The 17,448-nt window shown below is 36.2% G+C and overlaps 1 protein-coding gene across 8 annotated transcripts in view; it reads left to right on the top strand.

The window, feature by feature from the left end:
• trpm3 (transient receptor potential cation channel, subfamily M, member 3) overlaps positions 1-17,448 on the top strand; it is a 224,582-nt gene that overhangs the window by 132,636 nt on the left and 74,498 nt on the right. For 7 of the 8 annotated variants that reach the window (XM_088630092.1, XM_088630090.1, XM_088630091.1 and 4 more), the window contains exons 2-5: positions 9,120-9,199; positions 12,628-12,829; positions 13,831-14,044; positions 15,226-15,354. In XM_088630092.1, the coding sequence (XP_088486218.1) occupies positions 9,120-9,199; positions 12,628-12,829; positions 13,831-14,044; positions 15,226-15,354 (625 nt within the window). Of the gene's footprint in view, positions 1-4,342; positions 4,404-9,119; positions 9,200-12,627; positions 12,830-13,830; positions 14,045-15,225; positions 15,355-17,448 lie in introns of those variants that run through there. The other variant, XM_088630094.1, reaches the window with a different exon arrangement.

The following is a 17,448-nucleotide window of genomic DNA, read 5'->3' as shown; positions in this document are numbered from 1 at the left end:
GAATGGAATTAAAATCTGTCCTAATAGTTTCAGGGCGAGATTTGAATGCAGGATCTAATATAAGTTGGGAAAAAAGAAAGCTCTAACACTCTGATGATTTGGGATTAAACGTACAGTATAATGAAATAATCATCTGAATGCTTCCTCAGAAAAACCAATCACACAAATACATACAAGAAATACATATATAGAAATACAGATACATACTGTACTGCATAAGAAAGTTTTGATTCAAGCCCAAATGGTTTAGGATTGCTCAGCACAAATGTCATAATAATAATAACAACATTACTTTATTAACCCTTTACAATTTCTTGCATTAGGAATATGTCTTTTCGCATACCCCAGCTTGCTCTCCATGAGACACACAGATACACAGAGGAGAGAGCCTGGGGTCAGAGCACAGGGTCTGCCATTGTATGGCGCCCCTGGAGCAGTTGGGGTTAAGGGCCTTGCTCAGGAGCCTAACGGAGTAGGATTCCTCTGCCAGCTGCGGGATTTTAACCGGCAACCTTCTAGCCACAGGCGCAGATCCTTAGCCACAGAGCCACCACCACCGTCATGCATCAGTATGAAAAGTGTTCTGCACTCACAAAACCATCTGCATCATCTCCAAACACAGCAGCTTGTATTTGGTTACGTGCAACAGTGATTGGTTGGGCACTAGCATGCCAGGGTACGTTTAGCTCCTTGCACACCAACTCCCTCTGCTCCCTGGCCAGGAGCTCATGAGCTTACAGTCCTGTCAGTAAAAATGGCATCGCTCCTCTGGTTGATGCTAAATCTTATGAAAGTGATTTTGTTCCAGGTGTTTGTTCGGTGCTACAGTATATCAGTCTTCAGTACATTGTGTACGCTGTGAGTACTCCCCCTCACTGTAAGGTGAATATGAGTGAGGGGGTGGATTCGTTTTGGGTTACCCAAGTAACATTTAATAATAATTTAGTAATTTTGGAAAGAACTAGAATTAATTAGAATTAGAACTGACAATTCATATATTCCTTGTGGCAGGCATTAGTCAATGACCTATTTTGCAATAGCATTAGCTGCATAGTCTTCTCAAAAGTGAAAAAAAGAACTCAGTTAACAGCTAAATCAGGCTGATACTGAACTATACTAAACTGTACTGAAAACCTCAAATTAACTTGGTGCTGCAATTGTTTTGGTACATGAGCAAGGCCATACTAGAATTTAGCTGTGTCACTGGATAAGTATACAAAGGAACATGCTGAAAGGAGAAGAAAAGGGACACAATGTTTCGGCCGTGGAGCCTTGACACACCTGAAGAAGGCTCCACAGCTGAAACATTACAGTATGTCCCTTTTATTCTCCTTTCAGCATGGAATAAACCTTTACCTTTTCCTTTGCAGCGTGCGCATGCTGACACAGCTATGTACTTGAACCTCTTTAACTCAGTATTGAATACCTCAGTTTAATGTCTCATCTATGCTCTCTAGTCCCCATACTGCAGCACTAGTTTGGAAATGTGGAGAAAAGTACTGCTTACTGGATCCACAGCAAGACTTTCAGTTGCAGCACTGATTGCTTGGAGATCTCCACTCCTGATATTATGGATCATCAGCATTATATAGTCTGCTTTGACAGGTGCAACAGGCTTAAAATGGATCTTGTAAGAAATACCAGTAGCTATGAATTATGGTATCAATTATTGTGGGTATGCATATTCAATACCTCATCAAAAATGTTTTTTCGACTTATAATTCTGCGTTTTAGTTCATGTGTAGTGTATGAAAGGACAGAATGATATTTGGTAAGACAGTTCTGTCTTCTGTGACATTTGATTGAACAAGGAGCTACTTAAAATTCATAAATCACAATGCATTGCAACACAGCTTCTTAAACCGCATCCTAACAATGAAGGGTGTTCCTTTTGTTATCTATCTCCCTAAAGGATGGTTAGATTTGCAACTTGAAATAAAACGTTTTTCCTATAGTTTGAACAGAATTGTGAAATCTGACAAAGTCATGTGTAACAGTCAAATATTTTATTTCAGCCTTTTAAGTGTGTGTCTGGTTTTCTATTCACCATACACAGTGCATAAAATTTGTAATTATCTTCACTTGTGGAATAAATGTATACTTCCACAAAGCACAGTACAAGTATTTTTTTAGATTTTTAAGAGTCTTCATCTTTTGTAATATTGCATTGAATATAATTTTAAACAAGATTTGTAATTACAGTATTATAATTATTTAGAAAATATTGACTTGAATTTGAGCCTTTGCCATTTTCTAAATTTATAAAACTCTAATAAGCATAAATTGGTCCTTTTGTAGATTCCTGTCAGAAACATATTAAACAGGAATATACTGTAAATCCTTTGAAATGGCGTGTTGGTACCAGGACTAAATTCTATCAAGAGAGACCAGACAATGAAGACTGTGCTTAAGATCACTTGGCTATCTTGGCTATGTTTTGAATGTTTAAATAATAATATATCAAGTAAAATTTAAATCTTTATATGGGCCTAAATATTTGCGGGATATTATTATATATAATATCGGCAGGTAAAATAGTGGAATACATTTTATTTGTTTAATTTGTACTGATGCTAACTGTAAGTCTTCTTTTTAAGCTATGAAGTTGAAACATACTAGAAAATGTCTTGTACTTAAGTTGAGTGTGATACAGTATATGTGTACTTGTGAAGGTGGCATTAGGATAAGAAAAAAAAACAGATTGTTACTAAATCCAAAGTGTGACTCTGCCATTACCCGCTGGACAGGAACACCCTTCTGTGACATTAATCGGGAGTGCCTCTTTCGGAATAGCCCAAGGTGTACTTCTAGGATATAAGCAGGTAATGTCACAATGCAGAGCGTTTGGTTTTGGAGTCCTGAGCAGAAACTGGATATATTGTACAACAGTAGTGGATCAAAACCAAAACGTAAAGATGACCAAAAATATACAGTATGTGTTTCTGAATTATTCCAGAATTCATTTATCTCTTATTAGACACTGATAAAAAAAAGCCACACCGCTTGTATTGATCACAACAATATTAAAGAGCAAGTACTGCATGAATTGAATTCAATCATTCTTAATTACAATGTGAAAGAGTACAGTATAATCTTTCATCATATTGTCAAATGCATTTGACATTGCCGGTAAATGACATGACCTGCAATAGACTCCTGCCTTCATGGTTAGGTTCCGGCTCAGAGAACTATAAGACTACTGTATATTATTGGAAATGGACAGATGATACATCGGAAAGGAATGATAACTGTGCACTTAAAAAGGCTAATCCAGTACATTCTAAAAATCTGAACTGTATACTTCCCTAAAATTGTGCTGTTCATTTCATGCTGTGAAATATATTTACAGCAATTGTGGATCAATTAGGTTGCCGCTTTCACCACATTGAGTGTCTCCTCAGCAGGGATTTTGTAAATAGGTTCACTGGTGCTGTTTGGCTCCTTGAAAAATGTTTAAATGTGTGGGAGGGAAATGAAAGTGTAAGAAAACAGTCCTGAAAAAAACTGACTTGGCAAAGAGACTCGTCAGTTTTTGTAAATGCATCCTTTTGCACAGGATGATAGAAAAACTGTTGAGAAATGATTGTTTCAGTAATTAAATTTCTGGTATTAATTTAATTTTTTTCATATTTATGGATTGTTTCAGGACATTCACAGGAAACCATTTTGTGTTATATATATATACTTTTTTATTAAGACAGTATTTGTAGCACAAAACAAATATGAAATCCATTTTTTGTTTGATGTGCTGACGTAAGCTTCACTAAATCAAGTTAGTTATGGCTGGTGTTCATACAGACATGTTGTGTCTGCAAGCACATCACAGCTTTTTAGAAGCAAGCAGACGGCAATTGAGAAAGTAGCTTTGTGAATCGTTTTGGGTGAGTAGTTTGATAGTTTAAGTACAAATTAAACTTTTTGTGTGACACATACAGTATAGGGCCCCGAGAACAACCGAAAATGCTGAGTCATTCAGTACAATCCTAACACAAGGTTGTACTGACTGACTGGAAAATTAATACCCTTTTGTAGTTATCAAGGCAGTTAACTACAAACAAATCTGTCTTCTATCCATTCTGGATAAAATTGGGGAAATATTAATAAGCAAATTAAGATGTCTGGCTTGTGCCTAACTCCAGCAGTATAATAATGTGCATGTTTAATTCTTTTGATTTCATGAAGGGCAATCTTAAAAAAATAATGACCTACTCTGTATTACTGTACAGGTAGCCTTCCTGGCAGCTGAGAAGCACTGCCTATATGTAGGTAACATTTCTGAGAACAAATGAGTCAAATGTTGCTCTTGTGAATCTATGATTTAATCTTTCAGTATTCATAACATTAAACAGTGCAGCCTTTCATCTTAAACCTCTCATCTGCTCAACATGAAACAAGAGCTTCAGGTGAGTGACGTCGATAGACACTGTAGCTGAAAGAGACCCTCGTCTCTCAAATTATCCTGGTAACAAGTCTACCAATTAAAAAGTTTCTGCTAGAGATTATTAATATCTACCTTGTGTGCAGATTCTTTCTGGCATTGCAGTTCTGAGGGGATTTGGTTTCTCATGGGGAATTACAAGATCTCAGGCCGCATTATCGTGCACTTGCATGTGCGCACTCAAAGTCAAAAAAGCACAAGAAAAATTAACTTGCCGGGGCCTGTTCAAGTTAAATCCAAGTTCAGAGGATCTGTTGTTGTTGAGGCGTCAGATTATGGGTTCAAACTGAGCTCCAACGTTTTTGGCATGTCGTGAATGTCCAAAGAACCTCTAATGAGGCTAATCCTATAGCACATTCCAGGTACCTAATGGGCCTGAGCTCTTTGCTTACTTTAAACTCACTTGTTTAAGAATTGAACGAACAAGTTGTTAAATGGGCAGTCATGAGCGAGGTTAACAGAAGAGAAACCAGCCGTGGAGTCTTAGTTGTGATCTATAGAAGGCGCCTCCATTAAAGCCGAACAAGTGAAAAGGTAAATATTGTTATTTTCAATCTAGTAATTTTATGAGACTCTGACAACAAATATTATTATAAAACTGAAAATGTAGTGCAATTGCACTGGCTCAATATAAGATTTTTGGATTTCATATTTCGCTGTGTTTTATTAATATGGGGAATGTTTCTTACCCATAACTTTCATATGACAATTTTCATCACAGCATTGCTTTCATTAAATATTTGCATGTCTTTATTGCTAGATTGTTCTTCTTATGGAAGTAAAAAGTGATTATTGTTTTATATATGAACTATAGATGGAGATTCTTCTATTTTCAGTTAAACTCTTTCAGTCTGTTTAGGATTAGTCATGTCAGAAAAGTCATCTAGAACATGGGGAATATAGTTTTGTCATGTTTTTGTGTTTGTTTTTTAACAACTATGAGTCAAAACCATGTGAGCAAAATGTTTTACGTTTAAACATAAGGGAAATGCAGTCTTAATCCATACAAATAGAATCTTTTGATATTTTTCAAGGATATTGAGATATAAACTAGATTATCTGGCAGTAATCTAGAACCCAAATTACTGGTCCCTGTAATATTTATTGACTGTAATTATTTTTATGATTCTTTGTTTCTGTGATTCTTAGGATGTTCATTATGTGAATAACTGAGAAAAATGTCCCACTTTGATTTTCACTTTTATTTACGGTACATAATGCAATATAAACACTGTACAAACAGCATAACTCTAGGTATATACTATATGCATTGATTTAAAGTTGCAATATTTTCACTTCCACATTATAATTATTAACTATATTCTAAATATTGTTTTATCCTTTTGGTGTGGGCAAAATGACAAAACATAACATTATGCGTAGGTTAGTTTCCCTTTTTAAATTAAATAATTAAAATAATTCATATGCCTATTTCATACTTCCTGGATACACATTCAGTTAATTTCCAAACCGAAAAGTCATGTTATTTCCAAAAGGAGTCTAATGACATCCATCTCATAGGGGAGACTATTTTTTGCAATACTAAGAGAGTGAATAAATTTGAGTTTTAAAGATGTGTTTCCAATGGGAATAAGAAACCTCTGTCAAGAAACTCCTATATCCTGCATCCAGCACTGGGTTTGTTGCTTGTAATTGGCAGATTTGTCAGTGTTTTACAGTGCTGTTTTTCAAATACCACAAAACAAACCATGTAGACTGAAACACATCTATTCAAGAACATAAAAAGATCTTAAAAATACAGCTTCACGAGAAATAAAGCACCATCCATTCAATTCTTGGCTTCTTGTAAGCAATTACTCATATAGAAAGATCAAAATATGCTGGAAGCAGTCATCTTCATAAATCACAACAATTAATCACAAGACTGTCAATTATTCCACTACAGACTGCAATCAGGCATTTTCAGAATTAATTAGTAAGGGTGAAAGGGTGATGAAAATTAGATTATTCATAATCATCCTCCTGAGTTCTGCATCAAATGTTAGAAAATACCTGCCATGAGCTATTTCATTTAAATTGTCTGACGTAGACAAAACTGTAAGAACCATTCTTTTTAAAATTCCTAACAATGTTATTTGGTGAATGCTAAATTTGAAAGCATTTTATGGCATCAAAAAAATAAATAAGAGAAATATAGATACTGCTGAGTATTTTTTGCGAAAAAGGAAAACTTGTCATTCAGCAAATTTCAGTTAATATGTGTCAATATAAAAAGGCAAAGGTAATAAATAATAAACCAAAGATTGAAATAGTAGTAATAATAGGAATTTATATCTTAATCATCTGATAGTGACTCACTCAGAAATCATTTATAGTGTTTGACCAGAAAACGATGATTTGATGATCTGCAATTTCCCTCACGGGATTAATAAGGTATCTATCTATCCGTGTTAACATTAAGGATGCAACGTCAAGTACGCAGAAAAGAAAAATAATGAATTTACCACAAAGTAATAACTGAAATACAAAACATGGATCAGCCAGCCTGACATGATCCATGTTTTGTATTTCAGTTATTACTTTGTGGTAAATTCATTATTTTTCGTTTCTGCGCACTTGACATTGGATCCTTAATGTTAACTGTTACCTAATATTAAAACAAGATATCAAAAAGTGTAATCGTTGTTGTATTACAACTGCAAAATGACACGTTTTTATTGCAGTCATAATAATAATAATAATAATAATAATAATTGCTTACACTTATATAGCACTTTTCTGGACACTCCACTCAAAGCGCTTTACAGATAATGGGGACTCCCTTCCACCACAACCAATGTGCAGCCCAACCTGGATGATGCGACGGCAGCCATAGTGCGCCAGAACACTCACCACACATCAGCTATTAGTGGGGAGGAATTCATTGAACTGATTGAAAACCCTGTTTGGAGATTATATCTTTATGATGTTCTCTAGATTTTCATACGTATTTAGGAGTGTCATATTTCATAAATTCTGTTCGATTAACGAAATTTGTCTTTTGATTGTTGTTATGTTAATTTTGAAGGCGATGTAGTCATGATCAGTGCTGTGTGGGACAAATTTACACCTCTTAGCTGGCGTAGCAATACATTCATACTGTATATTGTCAGACAGCTGTATTCTGACACACTGAGTCATGGTGGCCAGATCGCTCTGAAAAAGTATCCCCTGTCACATTTTTGTGAGTTATAATCTGTCAAAGGAATTCTCATATTAGGGTTAGTGTTTGGCACAGACAATCAAACTCACATTTGGGACAGCAGAGGGTCCTGTGTTAGTAGGCTGGCAGGCGATGATGGAATATGAAAAATTATGAGCTGTTTTTAGGGAATAAAGGGTTGGAGAATCTCAGTTTAGGAGCTCCTGAGCTCCTCACAGAAGCTCAGAGAGCTGTGTTTGAGAGAAAGCAGTGTTCTGTCACCTGACTAAACAAGTCATAAATCTTCCACATAGCCAGCCAAGTGGTTTCTTCTGTACAAATCTCGGATTACATTATTTTACCGAAAATATATTGTGCTATAGCAAAGAAGGCATTACACCTCAAAATCACTTTTTCTTGTAGGTTTACTTAAAATTCATATTAAAGTACTCTTGAAATGTTCCACAGGGTCACATAGAGTATTTTTAACGTAATTTGTATTTCTTTACCCTGTGTTGTTTTAACCATGTTTCTTCACAATGTAAAGGACTAAGGACTGAACTGGGAGCAGTATAATATGACCAAGCACCCTGTAAGGGGTATTTATACAGTATTTATACTAAGATTTATATGCAGATTTCTGTCCGAAGCCACATCAGTAAAATCAGATAGGTTATTTAGCAAAGCGAATACCAAAAGTTAACCTTGGTATGCATGTAGAACTTACTGTACTGTATGTAACATGTAGATCCTGTTAGAGTGAACCTTGAACATTACCGTCTGCACCAGTATTGGTAAAAACACTTGTAATTGGTGAGCTTGTCAAACAAATAATCAAATGCAGGCCTTTAATTAAAAAAAAGTCAGATTAAAATACATTTATTCAAATGCACAGAAAAGACCCTATGGATACAGATTCCAGAAGAGAACACATACTGTCTAAGCACGTTTGACCTCTAATGGGCTATTAAACATATGGAATGATCAAGCTATGCTTGAAGCAGTTTTCTAAAATCTGATATGTTGCCTTCCTAAATGAATTTCAAAAGTTAACCTTGGGCTGTGTGTGACCTGTGTAACACGTAGACCTTAGAAGCAATGAACTTTGAGCAATACCGTCCATAAGCAATTCTGTCTTCTTTTTAGGTAAAACATAAAAATATATGATTACGGGCATGACGTATTTAGTTTGTACCCGTCTAAAATGTTCTTTGAAAACAGCTTGTTTTACAAATACTGTGAACTTTTTACATTACTTACATTACTAAAACCATGTGAAAATGTCTGAATCCTTTTAGTTGTGGTTTACTGTGATATACTGTATTTCATGATAAAGTACATCCTTCATACTGTGCCATCAAACAGTTAAACATTAACTTTGTACTCCTGTTTCTGTTTAAACGTGATTAAGCAGCAATTTAGAATTAAAGGTGTGGATATCAGGTTATTTTAGGACTGTAGGTGTTTGATATCTATAATTTTCTTTTTCAATTGCTTTCAATGAGATGTAAACCCTCTTCTTCCCTTTTTGTTCTACAGGCACAAAAATCCTGGATAGAGAGGGCGTTCAGCAAGCGAGAATGTGTGCATATCATAGTGAGCGCAAAAGACCACTATAGGTAAGTCAAGGTGTCTTGATTTCTATCGATCACAATAATTTTCAGTTCATAACTGAAGCGTGAAGAAGTACCAGACCCTAACTAATACCACTCTCCGGATTGCTATGGGGACTTTCGGTGTCAGCTCTGCGCCTGCGGCACCTGCGGGCGTGCACAAGGCAACAATTTGTCGTAAGCGGTCTATAAAATCCCAAACAACAACATAATCCAGTCAAAGCAACACAGTTCTTTGTTATACCCCACTCCATACACATGTTCTGACACCTAATTCCTTTCAAATGACCTCCCTGGACTTTGGCTAAATTAACAATAGCTTGTGCTGGCATTGTACATGATTCCATTCTTTGTTGTTATTCATTAATCAATAAAAACAATCTTCTACCAATTCAGTGAACATGAAACCTGGACACCTTTAGTCTGTCGTGTGTTAATTCTTAAACTAGGGTTTTTAGGCTTTAAAGCAAGTCCTCATGAGGATTTGTAGGGCAGAAAGAAATGGTAATGAGAAATAGACATAAAAACAGGAAGACAAAGAATCAGCACTTATAACAACACTTACCCAGCCATTTTTAAGAATAATTTTTAATCCCAGGATTACGACATCTGTTATATTATTCCTTAACCAGAAGTGAAATTTTGCCTGTTGTCACCATTGATTTCATTAAGAAAAGTTTTCAGGGTGTTGATAGTTGTACAGTACTGGATGTACTTTGGACTAGAATGGATTACAACAATAATCCCACATTTATAAAATAATAACCATATTCAGTTTAGCTTTGATGACATTTATGAAATTATACAAGTTGTGTACAATTATACATGTTGTATTTTATAAATATTGCACATTCAATATCTGTCTCCTGCATCGATAGTGTGCAGAAGATTTTATTTTAAAACTATTGCTCTATAAGAATGTGCCATTTCATAATGAAACTGCTGTCAAAACTGTCAAAAATCTTTGTAATGGCTATATATCTCCATTTTATTCTGCTTTTTACCAATTTTTTTAATGAACCACATTCTTTGAAACTAAGTTTGTTTTTCAGCAACAGAATATTTTTTCACAGGTTATGCTTCTTAGTTCTGTGTGTGTCTTTGAAAATAATGGACTGCATTTTCTATGTGGCTATGTTGCTGGTGTACAGTAATTCCTTTACTTTGGAACAGCAGTTAACCTGTAGTAATGTCTCAGAAAACCGTATGGTAAAGTCTTATTTTTGTTAAAAAATGTTTTACAAGAATTCATCAGAAAGGGTTTTTAATCTTTTATCTATGCCTCTAAGAATAACAATCCACTACAATCATACCATCATTACCATAGTCTTGGAGTCATTCACATTTTCTACTGATTCTGTTTCAGACACAATTTGTGTCAGTTTAACATACATTAAAGTATTGGTTATTATTTAATTAGTTTATTCTAAATCCATTGCAAAACTTTTTGGCATATTAAAGACTACAAGGTGGTGAAAAAATAAAGGTTGGAAAATAAAAATACATGTGATCTTTTTCCTGGTACAGTACCAGTAGCCTGCAGTATTTTCTAAGTATATATACAGTATATTACAGAATTAAAGTGTAATATTGTGTCATATACTGTAAGTGTGATATACAGTGCATCATAATTTTAGGTATTGATGTCATTTAAGCAAAAAACAGTAAGAACAGAAAACGGTAAAACATACATGGAAATATACATAATTGACATATGTATATTGTCTACCCTTCAAGATCATTGAATCTGATTTGTTAGCATCTCAGAGAATACTCCCACTCAACATATGTGGAAGAAAGAGATTTATTTATACAAAAAATTGGCAGCAAAAAGCTAAGAGGATCCTCATCAGTTTTAATTGTATACAGTCAGTGAAAAATGTCAGAATGTTCTGTTTTATCCTCTCAGAAATTGCTAAATGATTGTAAAACTCTTGGTGGCTATATAACTCTACAGTATATACAGTAATTTATGCATTCAACAATGTAGTAAATAAAATAAATATAGATTCCACTGGCAGTTGAAAACAAATATTAATGTAAGCTTTAAGTTTCCTAGGCTTCCTTAAAAAGCATTACAGTAAATAATGGAGAAATATCAAATATCATTCTTTGGTTTTGTGTTTTTTACCCCAGAAAAAAATAATCGGACAAATTTCCTGCCTTTCTAAGCCCATATCAGTTTCTGTTTGATCAGTATCATTGCGACTGTTGTGTCAACATTTGCAGTTCTCAGGGCTTCAAAGCAAGGAGCAGAACAATGGATAGAAGATGTGGTGTTTACTGAGCTTTAAATGGTCTGAGAGACAAATCACATCAAATCAAAGACAAAAAAGACAAAGGAGACCTTCTGGGAAGATTGACTAGTAAATAATCAAGAGTCATCAACTGTCCAGAAATACAGGATGATGATGATTATTATTATTATTATAAATATAATTAATAGTTATTATTAATGATAATTATCCCTTTGGAGCATCCGGTTTTATAGGAAAGGAGACTTGTGTTCTGTTTTGTTTAAGACTCAGTAGGATACAGTAGTTAGCAGTCTGGATTTTTCTCGGTGATCAGGACGTACTGTAGGCTTCTGAGGCTCCTTGTTTGCAAATAGCGCTATGTTTTATGTTTTATGTTGGGTTGTGTGTTATCTAGATTAGTTGGGTAGCTGCGTTAGCATGCCTAGGTTGCGAAGGAACAAGTAATAGGTTTATTCCATGCTGAAAAGAGAAGAAAGAAAACACGTTTCAGCTGTGGAGCCTTCTTCAGGTATCAAGAAGACACCCAAATATGGCTCCACAGCTGAAATGTTGTGTTTTCGTTCTTGTCTCTAAGGCATGGAACAAACCTATTACTTGTTCCTGTGTGTTATTTAGTTTGCTTTATTGTCATTGTTAATAAATGTTTGTTTACCCTAGCTTGGCACTTATTTATTGCTATTTCCCCGGAGCTGTGCCAGAAAAAAAAAACAGCTCAAGTGCCTCTAGCTATACCAACCTCTCAGGTATATTCTTGGCATATCTTGATCTAATTATTTATTATAATTATTGATTATCCTAGTTTATGTATCTCATAATTATGTAATTTGTTACAATATAGTTTAAATTAGGGCATGACTAAATAAAAATCTTTTGACTTAGAATGGACCTCAAAGAGCCTTGTATAGTTGTATGAATTGAATTAATCAATAGTACCTTTATTAATCACCTTATGTTTGGTTTACTTTTGATGGAACCTTTTGATTATTATTTGAAGTGGATTCATTATTTACATAATTACTTCATCCAACACGGAAAAAGTCACAGTCAAGAGGAGACTTATTGATATGAACAAGCAATCACAATCTAATAAATGTATTTGACTGACAGTTTTTTCCAAAGCAACGTCCCATCATGGTTTCTGACACCCCCCGATTCTGCTGCATTGTGCTCTTGCAGGTGCTGCTGCGGACGTCTTATAGGACAGCATGTTGGACTTCCCCCGAGCATCTCATCCAGTCAGAATGACAAAAATGAAAGGCTCGCCAAAAACGACAGCTTACCGGAGAAATGGTCGATCAGCAAGCACACACAGCTCAGCCCCACGGACGCATTTGGAACCATCGAATTCCAAGGAGGTGGACATTCAAACAAAGCAATGGTGAATGTATATGTTTTCCTTGTCTCTGGAGTTGCTTAATTAAGCCCATAGACAGTGCAATGTTGGGCTCCTGAGTGGTTCAACTGGTAAAGGCTCCCTGAGAACACATGGAAAGATACAGGCATCATAAGCTCGAGCCTGGCTAAGGCGGCTATCTGACTATAACCAGTGTCATTCTGCTTGTGCACTGCCACCAGAGATAGCACTGGGATGTGTCAGAGCTCTCTCATTTCCCATCAAAACAGCTACTTCTTCCACTGCCTGAGCACGAGCAGGTATGCGGTTGATGTCAGTGAAAATGATTTCAGAGTGACGAAAGATGGAAGGCCTGTGTGAGGCTCCTCTCTGTCCCCCTTCATTCTGCCTGTGTAGGGAACAGGGGTCACCGCTGGGAGCTGAGACAATTACTGAATATTCCAAACGGGGGGAAAATACATAAGAAAAAATAATTAGCAATGGTAAACTTTGTAGAGGAACCGACACATGACGACTAAATTGTTTTTTACTCTGGTACACTATTGCTCCACTTTTTCATCTTCAACTCAAATTCAATTGAAAGTCAAAAACTTGGTCCAACTTTGGATGTCACTTGTTCTATGATTTCCTGGTTGATATATCAGAATTGCATACTGAAATTGGCAATTCTTCTTGAAAAATGAAATAGAACACATTGAAAATGACCTACTATGTCCTACTATTCTAAAGGAACATTATTTAATATTGATTGGTGTGAGACGTAATGTTTGTAAGGCCATAAGTAATGTTTTCAAGTAGAATTTGAAAGCAATCACTTGACTAGAATCATTGTTTTACAAAAATATCCTCATTAGTTATAATGTTTGACTTTATTAAGAGTCAGTATGTACTTTGGTCACTGTCTCGCTATGTAATTATTGCACCCTATACATAGTGTTATGCATATTATACAATATAGACATCTAAATAATTAACTAATAACTAATTGTATTAATAAAGGATTGTTTTTGCTTTTTGCCTTGTAGTATGTCCGTGTTTCATACGACACCAAGCCCGATCTCCTGTTGCACCTGATGACTAAAGAGTGGCAGCTTGATCTTCCTAAGCTATTGATCTCTGTCCACGGGGGACTGCAGAATTTTGAACTGCAACCAAAACTCAAGCAGGTCTTTGGGAAGGGTCTGATCAAGGCTGCTATGACAACTGGAGCTTGGATCTTCACTGGTGGTGTAAATACAGGTGAAGGAACAGCATGTCAAATAAACCAGGGGTACATCACACAAGTAGGAGGGTGACTGCAGTCAAAGGCAGCCAAGCTACCTAACTTATTTTAAATTATTAACATTTAGAGAGTGCTGAGCCCAGAGCATGTCACTGGCATAGCTGCTGCACTGCATAATTTATCCAAACAAAGCTATATGTACCAGTGGTCTCACGGTCAAGTCTGTAAAAACTCTGTAAATTGTTCTGAAATTAGAAAGAAACATACTAAAGCTTTAAATATGACTCTGTGGTATTCAAAATAATTGATCAGGGAGTTAAAACTAAAAGACTGATCTAAAAGACCAGTAAATAACACAGGCAGTATATTTACTTTTTATTTGGCATTATGTATAAGGTTTTGCGGACTGGAGAAAAATTATACATTTTCTTTTTAACAAAATCGCCTTTGGCCACACGTGGGGTAAAGAAAATGTTTTAAAATTTTGGAAACATTTTTAGTTTTTGAAAAGTGTTTTTTTGTTTTGCTTCTCTAGATCTGAGTAAGAGATAAACACTGATAGGAAGGAACCCTTCTATAACCTGGAAACTGTTCTGTAGCACAATCATAGTGAACTGAAGAATTCAAGACAATTTACTGAAAGTGTTCTACAATATTCAATTTTAAAAAACCCAGCAGATTTTATACAAATAAGCCATTAGATATTGTTCATAAAAATTAAATGATGTTCTGATTGGGAAATCTCAGTCATTAAAAACATTTAACAATATTTTAATACATATGCGGAGTTGTATATGAAGTAATTCTTCTATTGCTTATCCATATGATATGCAAGCTATAGTTAAATCGGGAATATTAGCACTACAAGATAAGCAAATTCTAAAGCTACATTGCTCCTGTTGCACAATGACTATAGCATGATCAACAGTATTTGCTTAGATCACCAAATGAGACTCCTTAACAAAATTTCTCTAATTTAATAGGGTGAAATTAAAAAGAAACAGATGCAAAGCAAATTTATTATACTGTAATGGTGAACCTAAGTAGTTCTGACTATGGAAATAAAGAGAAATCAATACAATACCAAATTATATAAGGATATACAGTAATATCAGTCTGTTTTTTATGTCCTGGTACTTGATTTTGTTTCTTCAGTTCAGATGGAGAGTTCTCAAAACATATCTTGGTCCTATTGCAGGGGTCATCCGTCATGTTGGAGATGCATTAAAAGACCATGCTTCCAAGTCAAGAGGGAAAATCTGCACTATTGGAATTGCTCCCTGGGGAATAGTGGAGAACCAAGAAGATCTCATTGGGAAAGACGTAGGTGTCTGAACCTTCTTGAATTCACTCGTCTTTTTTACTTATTCCGCATTTTGGAAGTTACTGGAACACATCTAGAATTTAACCAGAGTGTTAAAAAACCTATTGTACATGTATATGAACAAAAGGTAATTTGAAAAAGCCTGTTAGTTTCAGTGTATTGAATTATTCTGTAGTGTAGACACTTACTGTATGTTCTCTTCTGAGTGATGAATGTTGAGTGAGGGTGCCTTGTGAGTTTTGTGCTCAATGACTTTTAAAGTATGTCTTGCATGTATATATATTGAGTCAAGCCAGGAAACATTGATAATGTGTGTCCTACTTCCATTTTCTTCATTTTAAAATGAATTATATCATCATATATTGGAATGAAACCCTGATCCTTACCCATTAATTGTTTATCATAGGAACTTACACACATACTGTATTAATCTAGTTTTATTTTCCACGGAGTTTATGGAGTAATCATGGAAAAATGTAGTTTAACTAGAGTGATCGCATTTTACAGTACATTTCTCAGCAAGACTTGGTTTCTCTCAGTTTTAACAATGTATGAAGTAGTACTGAACAATTTCACTAATCTGCTGGGTGCACTGTGGTGTTTGAGCCTGCCCTGCATTGTCAGTGGTCTACATAAATGAGCCCAGAGTGATTCATGAACATATTTTCAGAATGTAACACAGCAGGACCTAGCAATGAACAATCATTAAAGAACAACAAATTTGTCATAAATAGTATAGTTTAAGATTAATTGAGTTTACAGTGAAAGTTAAGGGTGTCCCTTGGAATTGCACTGTGTATTTCTATCTGACAGGCATGAGAGTTTTTATGCTCTACTAAGATGAACAGGGTCAGAGTTAGCGAACTGTGCACTGTGCCTTTAGGGGCAAAGTGGGTGAGGGAATCAGTGCAGAGGTCATAGCTTAACCTTTACTGCCCAGAGGATATGTTTCTGATGCACTAAAAGTTCATTAGGTCACTTGCCTTGTGTTAATCTTGCAATTTGACATTAAGGCTACCGGATCCTTCCAGGCCCCTGTAAGAATGAAATGTCTGTAAGGGACGTCGTTCAGAGTGTTAGCTCAAGGTACTGTGTTGCTTGTGTCAAAGCTGTGTACTTTCTGATATGCCACATGGGTGTCCTGGAGTATGTGTACTGGTCCACAATCTGTAGCATTAAGATTGATTAACAGTTGGTGATTCCAGAGGTGGGAAGTATAAAATAGAACATAACTTGTGATTCTAAATGTTTAAAAATGATAAAGGCCTTGTGTCAACACTGGTCTATACTCCACCCAGCTCCTTGACCATCCTGACACTGACAGTGAACTCTCTCACCTTTTTGTGTTTGAAGTGGCTCGTCTCCACTCTTGGATAGTCTTTTGGACCCCCCTCTGAGATCCTAGCTCACTGATGTTGGTCCCCTCTCAGGGAAGATTGTGTGAACCCCTTCCTGCGGCTGGTCTCCCCTTTTGGACAATCACACAGACACAACCACCCCGCTCACATCTCCTCACACTGTCTCTCACACCATCTTCACAGCAGGCGATGGAGTATTCAATTACACTCCCGACTAACTCTGCGGGTGTTAAAGCTTGGCTAACCACCAGACACAGAGTTTTCAGGCTGGCTTACTTTCTGATGCCCAGTTCCATCTTCCCAATCTCTGGGCTTTGAAGTATTCACCATATCACACTCCTCCCTTCATCGCCCCCTCTTACAACTCTCTTGAGCTAATCCTCTCTGTAACAGAGCCGTGCCTCCCTGACTCTGCTGCAGCTGGCTCTGCTGTTTCCTTACTCTCTCGATTACTGTGTCTCTGTGAGACCGCACATCTGTCTGCAGTTAGACACAGGGATGAGTCAGGACTCAACCTGTGCCAAATAGACTCCTCTCTCCCAGCTGTGGGGAGAAGGTAAACTGCTTCCTTGCCCCGTTCCTCAGCAGTGCACTTCATCCCATCTGGGCCTGGGCCCTAATGATTTACCGTGCAGCCTGTCTGTCTAGCACCTATATTGCCTTGAAGTACAACCTAATCTGTCACTCTTAAGAACTCCCCACTGCAATTCTCACTCTCTCTCCTTCCAGGCTGGAGCCA

This window comes from Lepisosteus platostomus, chromosome 4, assembly GCF_059453375.1.
Source record: "Lepisosteus platostomus isolate fLepPlt1 chromosome 4, fLepPlt1.hap1, whole genome shotgun sequence".
In the NCBI taxonomy this organism is placed as follows: domain Eukaryota; kingdom Metazoa; phylum Chordata; class Actinopteri; order Semionotiformes; family Lepisosteidae; genus Lepisosteus; species Lepisosteus platostomus.
The sequence above is the reverse complement of the archived record's forward strand: the minus strand, read 5'-3'. Positions and strand labels throughout refer to the sequence as shown.